Below are 16,333 nucleotides of genomic sequence, written 5' to 3' on the forward strand. Positions count from 1 at the left end.
ACAGAACCTCCTATCTAATATTACTAATAACACATAATAATATGTTTGGGACAGCAGCTATACACAACAGTATCTATAACAAGTTTTAAAACATGGCAACAATAATTCTCTGTGACTCCAAACTACATTGACAAATAGCAGTATTCTTCCCAAAGTATTCCCCACTAATGGTTTTCCTAAACTTTTGCCCCACAAACCTCAAAGCGAGCACCCACCAGTTTATTTGTATTCATTAGCTCTACGTTAATAAAGAGGTTCATTAACATGAATGAGGCTTCAGTCAATTTTGAGCAGAACAACTTTGCCATTTTTCATAAGTGTGTAATCACTAATGATACATTTAGTATTGAAAACACTCAAAAAGAAGCTTGCTGATTTTCTCCTGAATCACACATGAAAACTCCACATTGTATGAGTTAGCCGTACGTGTACACACACCTAATGTCTTCCTGTGTTCAGCGTTTTCTACATTTCCCGTCCCTAATTGCCTAATAATTTAAACACACTTAAGTTGGCTCATTAGCTGTGTATGAAGACTTAAAGGGGGGAAACACCTGTTCATTTACTTAATGAACTCCAAAAAACACTGTACTGTGTTCAGGGGCAAGAAAATAAACCGAGACATAACATAGTGGTCTCAAGACATACAGACCTTTAATGGAACTCCAATAGTAAAAAGTAAATATCAGCATTTATGCTTTTGTTAATCTACCTGTAGAGACAGGCTGGAGCTGCTTTCTGGGACTGTAAATCAAGGGTTTCCTCCATTTGGCCTTCCACTGGAAAAATAATGAAGGGATTCATGAGGCCTGGGGCAAAAAATAAGGAATAAAGTAAATACCCAAAAGAAACCATTTGGATTGTTTTAATGATATTTGCGTGTGTGTGCACGGCACGCAAGTTAGTGAGAGGCAGAGCTGGTGAGGTAAATGACAATTTGTTCAAGTGGAGCTAAAACTGACAAATTGAAAGGAGTGCTGCCGTGGGGCCTTAGTGCATGAGAAGTCTCCGCAAATATACATTTATAAACATATGAGTTCCTATCAACTGTGTTTTTTCTTGAAGACTTGAAGACTGTGTCTTTGTTGTGTACAGTAATGCTTCATCTTCTAATCTATTCTTGAAAGATTGCATTTGTGCTTCTATAATCTGATATACTGACAATGGTTCACAGGCCTACTGCTCTACAGGGCTTTATAGTGAGTATCAGCTTATTCATTTGGTTTTACAGGCAAAAAAAGTACTGTTTTGGGTCACTGTCACTACTCTCATAGTGTGTTGCGTTTGGCTGCAGCAGGCAGCTGTTTTCAGCAAAAAAAGCTCTGTACGATACCTGCTCAGCAGCAAACAGGAGACAGACACAATTAGCGACTGGCTAGTGAACATAGTGGAGCATTTAGCAGCTAAAGAGAGTTATTTCCCAGATGCCAGATCTGCAAATAAGCAACAGTTTGCTAACAAGTCCTATTAATGTACCCCCAGCATTTTAACAGCATTGTAATTTCATCTTTCTTTTTTGCAGGACCAAAAAAAGAATATAATCATATTAAAAATTATGATTATATTCTTTTTTTGGTCCTGCAAAAAATAAAGATCCTTAAAATGATGTGGACATATGATTCACATTTGAAAACAGGCGGTGTGTGTTCCACAACTTTAACACAGACCATGTGGTCACCAGTCAACGATCCTTTACTGTCCCTTTGCATTGTCGCCTGAACTCCAGACCTCTGAATCACATCTCAGATTTTTTGGAAATGACTAAAAACAAGTGCGCCATTAACAGTTTTGTAGGCTGGATTAAAATTGGGAGCATCATCTTCTTGTGCTCTAGCCAGAGAAATTGCCATGAAAATTACAACAATTAGAAACTGACACGGTTATACAAGTTGTTTTAAGTTGACTTAAGGAAATAAAAACTCTTAGTTAATTGCTCAAAGCAACTGCAAGCTTCTGTGTTGATTGAAAATGACATTGACGTGACAGCTGTGTCAGGTGCTACAGATTGGGATTCAAATACTATCCACACACAGAAATGGCAATTCAGTCTGATTATTAGGCTGCATACAGTGTCCTATCTATGTATGTATCTAGTATCTAGGTGTGCCCATGGTGTTACAGTATGACTGAGAATGTTTTTCACACGGGACTCGCAGCTCTTCTCATCGATGATCGATGTGCCGCCTTTAAGATGGACTTGGCCCGTGCAGCGTTGCCCTTTGCCATCCTCACCAGCACCTTTGGCTCAAACCTCTGTGCTGGAAACCCAAAACCGCAGGCCACAAAGGGCTCTGTAAAGCATCTCACCCTTCCCTCTCAGTATAGTAATTAACCTGCCTCTCACCTCCCTGTCCAGCAGCGTCCTCAGAACAGCCTGGCATTCACCAGACACTTCACACAACAGCCTGCACACGGGAACTTGACCCTCATGGGTCCCTTTCTTTTTTCATGACACTTTTCTCTGTGGTGCTGCTCTTTCCAAATAATGGCGACCTGCCAAGCCTCGCACACACGCAATGTCATCACATTTTGTAATGACTCCATGTCTCGATTAAAACGGTTTGACAGACCACTGTGAATTAGTAGCTACTTGTAAGTGATTTCATATGTTATAATATGGGACAGAAAAAAATGCTCTTGATGTGCAGCTCAAGTGGTTGAAGTCAGTAAATCACAGGCTCCACTCTGTCCATAGGCAATTTTCAAAGTAAGAAAACATTAAAGACTTATTAACTTTTAGTGGACTTTCAATGCGGGTCAAGAAATGGAAACAGAATAAACAGCCAATAAAAGCATGAGCCCATCTTTGGCGTAAGTCATGACAAAAGCAGCCCTTAAATCAGATGTGAACAACTCTGCCTTGTTCATAGAAATCCCACATCTAACATGCAGGGAGAAGCTTTGGGGCAGTCCAGCACCTTTATTTCCATCAATAATTTCCTCTCCATGGCTGATGACCTTCGAGCCCCCAGAACAGGCTGGTTTTGATTAACAGTGCTGTGTACTATATTAGTGAGACCTGCAGGGTTTGTGACGCTGTGATGGATACTCTGAAAAAAATCACACCATCCAGGTTTTCCACACTGCCCACATTGTGTTGGACAGAGAAAGGAATTCTAACGTCACCTCGCATTATATCAATGCTTCCGTGCTTCTCAATACTTTTTCCAGAATACAATTTTTGTTACTGGCAATCCAGTGAGAGAACATTGTCTGTTACCACCAAGAAATGACCCAGGCCCCGTCTCAGCACATTTCTTTCAAACATTTCAAGAAAATCCCTTGATTTAAACATTTCGTTGCTGCTCTGTATCGTGCCAGTCCCACATTTGACTATATATTGTTGTTGGCTGGACCAGCAGGGTGGTGTGATTGGTGTCACGGTCCTTCAGCCAGAGGGCCTGGGCTCAATTCCCCTTGACAGCCCAAATCCACCCTGCTGAGGTGCCCTTCAGTGTGATATGGAATTCCTACTAGCTGCGGGGATGCGGTTCTGAGGAGATGCAGTTCAGACAGACATTAGCCCTGCGTGGAAAAGAGGTAGTCGGGTGCCAATGCATAAGACTCCGGCATCCCAACAATCGAGGTGCTACATTGGCCAGTCTAATACATGCAACACACAATCTCGGTTGTTGTCTTTGTAACTTGAACACTATTACTACCGTGACAAAAGATAAAATGATTGCTGCCGTGTTAACTTTCCAGAGTTGTACAATCCTTTCTTCGAGTATTATAAACCGCTGTGATCAGCCTTCCAACCCTTATGTTGAGATCAGACTACGAGATATCAGCAAGACATTGGCCTTGCCCAACAGACATAGGGACAAAAATGAGCGCAGCATTCCACAATTGCTCATTTTATCTCGTTTAGTGTGTCGCAATGGAAAACAACTGACGCAGCATCTGGGATGTCACATTCTTTTTACCTACACTTACCTATTTTGACAACTTCTCCGACATGTTCTGTGACACTGACCCAAAGGAGCACATAGCAGTATACCAAATTGATCAGACCTGTGGGTGAAATGACGACGAATGGTTCCAGGTTATCTTTCATTCATGCTGTTAAGATGATCCCTGGCACCTTATCAATCACATACAGCATGTAGGTCCACAAGCTGAATGATCGTGTCCAGCTTGTAGTCTGCCAGGTGTCTTGGACAAGTTATACTCTGCCAAATGTCACTGTTTTTTTGTTTCTTAAATATTTGCTTCATCCATCAAATTTGAGCAAAAATCTCATCACCTTCAACTTTTGCTGATTTTCATGTTCACGTCAGATAAATGTAGTTTCATTTATTGTTCTTTTTTGTGCTGAGTGAGACTATGGTCTGTTGAAACCATTTATAATCCCTTTAGGATAACATGAGAAATGAATTGCAGTCAAGCTAAAAATAAAAAGTAGTTTTTCTTGATTCCTGAAAAGTTGACATTGTGGAGGTTCACTGATGATTTGTACCCTCTGTACACATCCTGAAGCATGCCATCTCCAAAGACACCTGGTGGAACAGTTAATATTGCTGAGCCTTTTGTTCTTGGGAAAGAGACAGGATAGAGAGACCACATATTTTTAACACATTTCAACTGAATCTTTCTTTTTGAGCGGTCGTCTCTAGAGAGAAATGAACACCTGAAGCAGTCACTCATGGATGTCAATAAACATAGACTTGTACTGTGTAACATGCCATCTTCACACACTATTGTTTCTCCACCGAGGTCTGACTCATTTTTGAGGCTCCACGCTGAATGAATTTTCCAGTCAAATATGAAGTGAAAGTTCCACTCAGTCGCACGTTAAATGGGACATAATTTGAGGTACAGATCAACATGGAATTAGCATACTCCCACAAATCCAGATGGGATATGCCGTCTGTAATTAGCAATAATGCTCAATTCATTTTGGCTATGACCATTCTTTCTCCACAGAGGCACTTACTTACAGTAATCCCAGCCATACTTTCCCACCTCAAGAAACGCCGCAGTGGAACATCTACATCTGTATTCACACTTTTCGGTGTCTCAAAGCACTGCGGCACCTCCTAAGTAGTCTTTTGAAAAGCCTCCAAGTGTCATCTTTAAATAAATGCTATTTTCAGTGGGCTGTAATGAATAGCACTTAAAAATCTGAATAGCTTTCGTATCAGGTTTTGTATCCAAAGTATTTTGGGGAACAATGAGGGAGGAATCACAAAGCAAAAGAGACAGAGAGGAGCAGAGTTGAGTAATGACCTTGTAATCTGCCTCCCTGCTTATATTTCCACCGTGTTATTAACTCTTTTATGTATATTTATCTTCCAACAGGCGCGGTAACGTAGTGACACCCAACTCTGATCCGACCCAGTAACTGGCTCTTTGTTGAAGGATGGCACAGGCAGAATTCAGGTGCTGAGAAGAAGGTAAGTTGGATCATTACTGTCATTTTTACATGATGATATCATTATGACTTCTTCTAACAGAGCTAATCCTTTATCAATCACATGATGTACTACATGCCTAGAAGTCAGACAAGGGGCCCTATCTTGCACCCAGCGCAGAGCAGCACAAACCCCTACGCAAGTGTCTTTGCTAGTTTAAGACTGACGCAGTTGTCAATTTCCTGTCCAGCGCGCGCATCATTTAAATAACAAATGCACCTGTGCCCATCTTTGCGCCCATGGGCGTGCTGGTCTTACAGGGAGGTGTGTTCAGGTGAATTATTGGCGTATTGCTATCTTGAGGCCGCGGGAAGTCTTTGCGCCATTGACCAACAAAAACCTGGTCAAAAGTCAATAGCGCAGCATTTCATTGTTATTTTAACAGCGCATTAGTAAAATGCGCCTAGGCTTATGCACAGCGTGCACACACTATGCTTGTTACACACACACAGGGAAGCGCAGCAGTCCACAAACATGCAAATGATTACAAATAAAAATATTACGGTACAAATCCGCTATCATAATAGCAATGCGCCAAGGTACAAACGCGCCTGGCTTTTAAAGGGAATGGGAGATGACACTGATTGGTTTATTGCATGTTACGCCCAAAATACACCTATGAATGAAGTGAATATATAATGAAGACACTAAGTACAATCTTTTTAAACCATGCCCCTGGCGCACGGACCCTTTTTTCCGCGTGTCCAAAGTGGATTTGGACACGCCCTGTGCCATGCGCTTCACGCCGTGCACTTAGATCGTTAAAATAGGGCCTAAGGTCTCAATTATCAGCTCTGAAAAGGCTGAGTTCATTCATCATCTGCTTCATAGGAGTGAGACAGGCTCTGACTTTTTCCATTACCATATGGGCACCACATCGCATGTGCCAGACATTTCACAGAACAAGCCACATAATTAGAAAATGATGGTGTATTACAGATTAAAAAAACATTAAGATCATCTTTTCACAGTTAGTTTCTCTGTTTAAAACACAAAATGCTATGATTTACTCATTAGCAGTTGCATATTGTAGTTTAAGGTAGATACAACACTGCAGGCAAAGAGGCAAGGTCAGGCAACTGTGACACAGAATCCCTCACAAAAGAATCTATCATAATACTCAGCACCTGTAGGCTTGAAATTCTGAAAGAGATTGAAAAACGATTATTTTCATTATTAATCAATGTGACAGTTATTTCCTTTATTAATTGTTTTGTCGATAAAATATCAGAAAAAAGGGAAATTTTGAAAGTTGGCATCTTCAAATTCTTAGTTTTATCTGACCAGTTAAAAACTCAGACGTTTACTATCATATATGACAAAGAAAAGCAGGAAATCCTCACTAAGCTGGAACCACAGAATGTTTGTCATTTTTGATTGATCGACTCATAATTTCAGCTCTATTCCAAACTAAATGGCTGAATACACCTCCGCGTTTCACAAATTCCTCCGTATTTATTGATCGTCGGGCAACGACAGTTTGGAACATAGCTACTGAATATATGTTTCTACGGATGTTTTACTGTTTAAGGTTTTGACACTTTTTTTGCCTTGACTTTTGATCGATTGTAGCTGTTGTGAATTTAGCGACCAAAAAAGTTTTCAGAGCCACCTTCCAAGCATAGAAGCAGTGAGTATTTTGATCATCTAAAGATCAATTTTTAGTGGACAATTCCTTTAACTGGGGATCAAGGGTAATCAATCTGGTATTTTTTAATGGAAGATTATAATTTTTTATCTCAACACCACCTGATTTGTCTGTTTCTTGTTACATTGAAAGATTATCACATGCCCTTTAAAGAGGCTCTTGCTTTGTTATGGCCCTCTCATTGCTTCCCTCTCCTCTGCATCTAAAATCTGATACAAGAGCCATTCAGTTTTAAGTGCTATTCATTACAGCCCACTGAAAATAGCATTCACCCATGCCCTCTGAAGAGAGAAAGACTTTTCAGTTTTCTGTCCCCGTGCCTCTTTTTCAGAATCTGTGCTTTTGCTGGCAGGTCTTCTCACCAGACCAGCGGACTATAAATATGACCCCTCTGAATGCCCACATCCTTGCCCCTAAAATAAATCATGTTTCTTTCTGCTGGAGCAGACCCACGGCACCTACCAGGACAGTCCCGTCTGTCTACACAAGCTGCTCTCAGATCACAATCTACCAACACACACAAAACACACACACACACACACTTAGGGACACCCACAGACAACATAGGATAGCAATCCTCTGAAGTACCCTGGGAACGACGCACTGCTGGCTCACCTCAGGGTTCTAAATAACTGGATGCCAACTCTGGCCCAGTGCAGCCTTGCCTTGCCTGTCATTCCTCCTCTTGCTGCTGGCTGGCCCAGTGCACTGTAACAGAGAATAGGAGCCAGTGTGGGGACCAGGGGGACTGGAGCTCATCAGCGATTGACTCAGTCCTGCCTACTCCCTCAACGCTGTGGGTCTGGCACTCTGCACAGGTGGAAAACGGAAGAGGGTGAGTGGGTAATCACGAGGGTGTTGGCCCCGTTCTGCCCACACACAAAAAAAAAGCACAACCCACAACTATGGGCCCTCTTACCAGCCTGTCGTGTGTGGTTTTTTGAGACTGTCATCACAGACGTTCAGCAATGAGAAACACAGACGGGGAGGAAGAGGAAAGAGAAATACAAAAAAGCAGGACGTGTGCCCACTGAATTCAAGTAAATACAGGCCAAAAGCGCAGAGAAAGGCAAAGACCCTTCAGTGGGAAGAAGTGTTTAGGTTTCATCGTGGACCAAAACGTATTCTGAGACTACAAAGTAGGGAGCAAATTTAACGTGTCATTGAGGTGAACTAAATATGAACAAATACGTCGTACAGTTTGTCTGTTTACTTCTGCATCTTGTGTATCCAAATGGAGAGTGAGCAAACACCAAAACCAACTAACACACAAACTGACTCACATGGAGGAAACAGGTAGACAAATTCATTTTGACGCAAATCACCCTTGACTTTTGCCAATCTGTCAAAAGCCTCACCCTTCCCAGGCTTTATCCGCACCGTGATATTCTTTCCTTCCGTCTTTCCTTTAGAGGAACGTCAGTGTGATGACCATCTAAGCTGGAAACGGGCTGCAGTTGTTTTCTTTGCAAAAACACCTGTCTAAACAGCAGCAAAGCCAAGGGCAAGTCTCGCCTGTCAGCGTCGGTGACAGCTCTTGACAAAAATTCAGCAGAGACAATTCCTAAGACGTCCACTCAAGCGGAACAATGCACGTGTGCTGCAATGACCCCAGCTGGGCTGTCTCTCTTTTTTTAAGTTTTAGTGTTGTTTGTAGGAGCTCTGCAACAGACATTGGACAACACCTGGAAGAAGGTCAAATGCAAGATATTCCCGTAAAGATACAGTCTTTGTTTTGTTTGTCTCTGTGGTTTCAAATGCACATAATCCTTCTAAATACACCGGTGGTTTCAGTGACATGGACTCAGCAAAAAAAAAAAAAAACTCTTACAGTTGTGTGACCGCAACAAAAGGCTGGACTATTTAAGTGATTAATTAATACAGCTTACAACCATTTATGAAGCTGTTTGCATCATCTGTCCAGAGTGGATTTAGGGGCCGTTTCAGTGAAGATTTACTGAACAAAGACCAGGTGGCTCATTAGCTACCAGAGACTTAGGTTGGTCTCTATAGAGGGGATCTCTGGGGTGGTCAAGTTTCAGTCCTTATACTTAAATTTCAACACGTGGATCCTTAATCTGTAATGCCCTCATCAGTAGTTCCCATCACCTGCATCTCATACGAGCACCAACGGGATCTGTTCCTATTGTATTGTTCCTATTTGTGTCAGCAACATGGAGTGAAAAATTGCAATGAAACCAAAGCTTGATTGTGGTAACAAGCTGACAAAGGCTGAGTAATGAGAAGGCCTGTACACATTAATAGAGGTTTCTATTTTTGGTAAAACTATTCTACACAAATTGATTTACAGTAATTTGCTAATTCAGGGTTTCTGCAGGTTTCACCAAATTAAATTTTAATATCACATAGAGTGCAATTTAATACGTGTTTGACAGCAGGTATGAAAGTGTGATGAAAAACCAAAAGGGACAATATGGCCTAGAATGATTTATATATCATTATATATTTTTAGTACTTCATAGCATTATAGAACATCAATTCCAATTATATAATTAATGAAATGAATGTGACCTGGATCCATTTAAATGTCAATAAAAAAATATTAATTGATTTTGATTTTTTTCTCCAGGTTTTGCTAAAATCAAAACCCCTCGATTATGAGGCAATGAGATTCCCAGCTTCTATAGCTAGCAGTAGTGACAGTGTTTGCAACAGGTCTGATGGTGCGGACTGAAACTCCGCATAATCCTCTTATCGTTTACCTCTTGTGTGTAACGTATACAGTCGACAGTCCGCAATTGGATACAAAAAACATTTTACAAATAACATAACTGCCAACAGCAGGCAAAACATATATGTAAGACTTTTTTGAAAAAATAATTATGCTTTTTAAGACCTTTCAATACGTGCAGATAATCTGTAATTTATAGAAATGAATAACTCCAAAAAGAATATCACAAACAAATCACGATGCACTGCACAAATCATTTCTTATTTTCAATGTAGCATTTTTATTTAGAAACACAAAACTGTGTCACTGTTTAACGTCGACTAAACATTCACTTTAAACTGTACATTCTTAACTTTTTTTAAAGTGTACATTTTGTTTACATATTCAGAATTTACAGGATGTGTTATGATCATTTCTAATCGATGAAAGCAGCTTTGAAATGGAGCTTTTATTGTACAAATACATACTTTACACATATGGCGGATATTTCGGTAGGTGGACAACACATTAAATCATGCCAACAAGTACTAGCATGTAGAAACTACTTTGACAAAACTGGTTAAACGTGCAATATCTCAGTTGTCTCTAACAATACACATACTGTCAAACAGGCTATTAAAATGTGGTCAAAATGAAGATCCTATGAAGCATTTCATGCATCATAGCCATTCTTCAATGCAAACTTCTGTTCTATAACGGACAGCTGAATAAGGCTATGTATAGACCTCTAATAACATGTTCTGCATTTCAGCTCAGCTTGAGACTCAGGTACTTCCTGGGTCATATTCACCTACCTTCATCAACACTTTAACACCACAGCATCTGAATTATCCCCTAACAGGACAAACCCTGGAATGTCACATAGTGTGAAAATGTAAAGCTAAATTATCAAAATGCAATGTAGACTCTACAAGAAACATCTGGAAAACGGAGATACTATTCAATTATTTGGATATAATCTGAAGAATAATGAATATAAAATGTAAATATTGAGTTAGGATTGTAAAATTTAAATATCTCTATGTAAAATAACAGTACACAGTTCACGTCACAGCCCCTAATTGGCAAATTGAAAACAGAGATTCATTTCAGTCCACTACAGCATTTTCTTAACGCCTATTTCCTTTCTGTTCAACTGAGGAGCACCACAGACATAAAAGAGCATTTGGTTTCACCTCCCTGTTTAACTGTTACAACGAATCCTTTCCCCTTTAAACAACCAGCTTCATACTGCACTAACACATAAATCAAGTAATCGCTTAAAGAGTTTTGTTTTTATATGTATTTAAGGTGAATCACAGACATAAAATGATAGCTGCGTGTAAACTTGAAAAAAAGGTCCCATTTCCTTTTTTGGTAAACCACCCAAGAAATCGTTCCTGCTAAATATCCGAACTACAGGCCAAGGCCTCGAAACCACACAGTCTGTTCTTCATCTCACCCGTACAACTGACACACAGGAATAGAGAGAACACACACTGAACACATTTCATCCAGTCACCCCATGAATCCTGAAGAGAGAGGAATACTGACTGAAGGCAATTTTACATTATGTATGTATGAGTGTGTGTGTGTGTGTGTGTGTGTGTGTGTGTGTGTGTGTGTGTGTGTGTGTGTGTGTGTGTGTGTGTGTGTGTGTGTGTGTGTGTGTGTCACTGCACCACACACATAGAGCTGCGAGGGGGGTTGACTGTCCTGGCCACTGTGTCCTGACTGTAGTTCACGATGTCTGCCTTTACCACACGCTGAAAAGATGCAAAGACAGATAAACACACGTAGAATTAACACAAACAAGAGTCAAATCATCACGTTAAATCTTAAAGAAGTGAATTGCTTAATTTAGAAGAAATGCTCTAGTAACCTCTCCCCAGGCTACAGATAAAATGAAGTCCACCACGCTCTACATCTTTACAAAGAGTTCTAGAATATAATAAATATTCTCTAAATGAGATTCACTGTTCATTACAGTGAAATAAAGCCCGCAATCTGAAGAAAATGTATTATTAAAGCAATAGTTCAGGAGTAGACAAAGACATCTTCAGTTCTTTTTGGCCGAGAGTTAGACGAGGAGATCGATACCACTTGTGTCTAAGCTACAGCCAGCAGCCACACCTAGCTGTCAAAAAGTACCACAATCATCCTAACATCACCCCAAAAGATCACTGATTAACTTGTTATATCTCATTTGTTTAATCCGTACAAAAACTTGGTTAAACAACAAGTTGCAGTTTCATAGGGGGTTATGTGCCGACGGATCAGCAAATACTCCAGAAAAGTCTTTATGCTAAGCGACTAGGCTGCTGGCTGTAGCATCATGCCAATGTGCAGACATGAGAGTGATATCTATCTTCTGCTCTCCAACTCAGGGCAATAAAGCAAATAAACATACCTCCCAAAGTGTTTCACATTTCTTTTTGCAGGGCTCATAATCCATGCAGTGATTTAAGACACTGGTCAGAATATTTGTGTCCTGCCCCTAGGAGGCATCTCTGTTATCATTATGAAGGTTTTTCACACTACATTACTCTCAGACAACTCAGAGAAACATAATTTAGATTCCTAAGATAGTTTAGCAAACACACAAGGTTATGATAACACAACATGACAGAGGAGGTGTGATTATTAGTCTGATGGGTTTATCTACTTTTTCTAGCGCTCTAATCTGAACCACAGGCACCTAATGTAGCCACCATGACTGCAATAGGATCTATGACAGATCTACTGAAATATATGTGTGGAGACATACTTTCAACTATTGAACAGAACATATTTTGCTTTGGTGGTTGTTCTCTTGTCTAATTGGGCCTTCATCCTGTGGGTAGTCCACCAGCTCAGCCTTCACAATCCTCTGAGCAGGTTCAACACGTCAGAGCACAGGAGAGATGGAGGAAAACAAAAGGACAAAGACATGGGAGAGGATGATAAGGGTAAGAAGAATGGAGACCAAAGCCAAACAGGGTGAGGACAATAAACAGGAGAGGGTCAAAGAGAGAGAAATTTACAGAAAAGAAATGTATGAAACAGACAAAAAAAAGTGATGACAGCCTGACATCAATGTGTGTCGAAACAGAAACCATGTATGTTGTAAAAAAATCCATCTTTAGCCCAGAATAACTGACTGGTAAAAAAATTTAACTATTATGCAAAAATATCATAATGAACTTGAGAAAAAAAGGAATAAAGTTAAAACGGGGCTGGAACTAACTAGTATTTTAATTGTTTTATCAGTTGATGATTTTTTTAAATTAATCATTTTGTCGATAAATTGAAGAAAAATTCCTAGAGCCCAATGTGATGGTTTTTGCCGACCAACAGTCCAAAAACAAAGATAATCAATATATCATAAAGAGAAATCAGCAAAACTCACTTTTGACAAGCAGAATCCAGAAAATGTCTGGTATTTCTTTTGAGTATAAGATAAAAAACTTTGGCATTTGCGATGTCTCTAACCATTTTATGGAAATCTTTACACCGAGTAGAGCATTTTGAAGCTACAGTTTATGTGGCAGCTGAATTTTAGGAATACATAAGCTTGGGCCTTCAAGTTCAAATAAACCTACATTTAGTTTTATTGGTGCAACTGGCTGCTGGACTCTTTGCTGCAAAACCAGTGAAGAACAGACCACATGGCTGAATAGCAGGCTCTGGTTGGCTGTCTGATTAACGAGCTGCTCAAGCATGGTGTCGGAGTCACTGAGTGATCCGTGGCCTCGCTATCTGATCCAACAGACAGAGGACTATGACGGAGAGGGCTGCCAGGCAGATATAATACTGTCAGGGGTTGTGACCCTCATGTTCAGCTCTCTGAAGCTGACAGCTGATAATGAGGCTTCGCCGGCCCCACGGTTAGACCCAGAGCCTTGACCTGCTCCAAGCCTCATCTCGATATCCACGCCACTAACTCACTGTCATTTCTTCACATCTCCAACATTATATTATCTGTTTAAGAATTTGTATACAGTAGGGGGGTTTTCTAGGTGGAAAAATACCAAACTGGGACTGAAACAATTAGTCTTAATCAATAAACAGAAATGTAGCATTATTTTCTGACATTTTACAGACCTAACGACTAATTAATTGATAAAATAATTTTCAGATTAGTGTAATACTGCCCATCTAGAGCCCGTTTGCAGTTTCCTTGCTGCCGTTGCCAATGCTTGCTCATGGAGGAATGTTGGGTCTCTGTAAACTAAAGAGTACAGTCTAGACCTGCTCAATATGAAAATGAGATAATTTTTGTTGTGATTTGGGGCTATATGAATAAAATTGACTTGACATAAAATTGACTTGACTTGATGCCAAACCAGCAGACATGTGGTATGTATTACATGTTTTTAAAACGTTGTAAAAATAGAATTCAGCATATCCTCAGAGTTTGCAAAACAAAATATTCTAACTGATTTAAGCATTTCTGGATTGCCCTGCCCTTATGCTTTCGAGATTTCTGGAAACATCTTGTTTTTGTTGTAGAACTACTGTTGACAAAAATATATTATAAGAAAGCAATTAAGTCTCTCACACAATCATGAAAAAGGAAATACTGCCGGACATGACTCCATTAGATACTTTGACTGAAGCACAAAACTGTAATTATATGATGAATAGAGCTATGGCCATGCATCAGATGTGTGTGTGTGTGTGTGTGTGTGTGTGTGTGTGTGTGTGTGTGTGTGTGTATATATATATATATACATACATACATACACACACACACACATTTTAATATAAGAAACACTATTTAAAAAAGAAAACAGCAAAAAAATGTTTTACTTTACGGAACAAACGGATGCAACGTGTCTGTCAACTAGCTTTTTTCATGAAGAGCAAATTGGGTCCAGCCACTCACCCTGCTTGATTAGCCTGGATTAAAGCACTTTGCTTTATTGACAGAGCTATCAAGGGAGGGGAGGAGGAAGAACGTAGATGGACAGCTCCATTAGTCAATGGTCATTTTCAGTTAGTCAGCAGCCGTGTTGGTGATGGGAGAGGGCCTTGAGAATTTGTGTAGTTCTTCCCTACATGCTCTCCCTTCTCTGGGGGTCCTGACCTCTCTGTAGCCCCCAGGCTCATCGCCTACTACCCAGCCAGTGTGGCTCCAACTGGTCATATCAGACCTAGGATTAATGCTTCTGGGGGAGGTGACCTTGTAAATCCTACAGCTGCCATCATTGGGCACCTTGGTCTGGCTGGCAAGCTGAGAGACTGTTTTAGTCCAAAACAGTGGGAGATAAACCAAATAAATCAGACAGCCACCTAACCTCCTCACCCCTACAATGGCCTACCTTTAACCTCTGACTTCACGCATTAATGTGGTCAATGTGGGTCTATTTACAGATGGCCAGTGTCAGTGGCAGGTAGACCATCATAGGAGGCAGACGTAACAAACTTGTGTTTACGCAACAAAAGGTCCTTTACAGTGTGTGGTAACCTCCATTGACCTAACACACTCACTGTGACCTCCCTTAAGTTCAGGCATAACGTTTCATGTAATGTTAGGAGAGAGGAATCCAAACAAAAATCACTAGCTACTTTCACTCTTTTACCAATTATACATTTAACAACAAATTGATCTCTAAACAGTGACTGGTTAACTGCAAAGCAGAGAAAAAAAGGTGTACACTTTCTATCCTAATTAGGAGCAAATAAGCCATTTAAAATGTGGCTTAAGAGGCAGCTGCATAGAACTTTTGGTGAGATTTGAGAGAGATACCTTGATGGCATTATGGCTCACCTGTGACTGCTCGATTTCTGCTTTGTTTAGCTTTACACCAAGAATCTCAGCTGCCACTCTCTGGAAACAAAGGTACACCTTGAGAAAGAGATAACATGACAAATAGGACAAGTTAAATGTTATAAAAGTCACTCTGTACTCCACTCTGTATTTTTGTGACTTATTGAATCAGCTGGTGCTAACCGAGTCCCCCGTCTTGGCCGATACAAACTGACTGATGAGGCTGTTCTCTTGGCAGAAACGCTGGTGTTTGTCCGCCTTCACTGTCCTCATGTGCTCCATGTCGACTGTGGATGAAACACAGCGTGACGTGTGAGAAAACGTACAAAAGATAGAAATATTTAGAATCAGAATCAGAAAAGGGTTTTATTGCCAAGTACATTTTTTACGCATACAAGGAATTTGTCTTGTGTGTCTTGGTGTTGTTGGTGCATGTCACACATTCTCTACATATAAGAAGGATCACAAGAATATAAACAATATAAGTATACATATATACACACATTATGTAATAACTAAAAAATAAGAATAAGATAAGCAAAATAAAATAAGTAACAAGCTACAGTACAGCAGAGTAAGTACAGTGGCATGTAGAGCCAGAGGTGTAGCGTGGAGAGAGTCAGGGTGGATTCCGGGCCTTGTTGATAAGGCTAGTGGCGGAGGGGGAAAAACTGTTCAGTTATATAGTGGTCACAAATCTGAAAATAAACAGTAAAGATAATTGTTTACACTTGAGTTAAGATGGGAGGTGGATCTGCCTAGTATAAAAGAACAGGCACGTGAAAACAAAGCATAATTCACTTGTTATGTCTCTTTCCCAGCTGCTAGTTTTATTTTTTTATTTATGG

At 40.2% G+C, this 16,333-nt stretch overlaps 1 protein-coding gene and 1 long non-coding RNA gene across 5 annotated transcripts in view; one reads left to right on the forward strand and one right to left on the reverse strand.

Moving 5' to 3' along the window:
- LOC120566664 overlaps positions 1–9,026 on the forward strand; it is a 216,681-nt gene extending 207,655 nt beyond the window's left edge. Inside the window, exons 3-4 of the long non-coding RNA XR_005640443.1 lie at positions 5,302–5,396; positions 8,475–9,026. This is a non-coding gene — a long non-coding RNA (uncharacterized LOC120566664). The remainder of the gene's footprint in view (positions 1–5,301; positions 5,397–8,474) is intronic.
- A 981-nt stretch (positions 9,027–10,007) lies between these two features.
- The window catches only part of rab28 (RAB28, member RAS oncogene family), a 30,308-nt gene continuing 23,982 nt past the window's right edge, over positions 10,008–16,333 (reverse strand). Inside the window, exons 6-9 of one of the 4 annotated variants that reach the window (XM_039813234.1) lie at positions 15,669–15,772; positions 15,486–15,563; positions 12,501–12,602; positions 10,008–11,499 (exon numbers count right to left, since the gene is read on the reverse strand). In XM_039813234.1, the coding sequence (XP_039669168.1) occupies positions 12,507–12,602; positions 15,486–15,563; positions 15,669–15,772 (278 nt within the window). In that variant the 3' untranslated portion in view covers positions 10,008–11,499; positions 12,501–12,506. The remainder of the gene's footprint in view (positions 11,500–12,500; positions 12,603–15,485; positions 15,564–15,668; positions 15,773–16,333) is intronic. The other 3 variants (XM_039813236.1, XM_039813237.1, XM_039813235.1) reach the window with 3 other exon arrangements.

This window comes from Perca fluviatilis, chromosome 10, assembly GCF_010015445.1.
Source record: "Perca fluviatilis chromosome 10, GENO_Pfluv_1.0, whole genome shotgun sequence".
Lineage (NCBI taxonomy): Eukaryota > Metazoa > Chordata > Actinopteri > Perciformes > Percidae > Perca > Perca fluviatilis.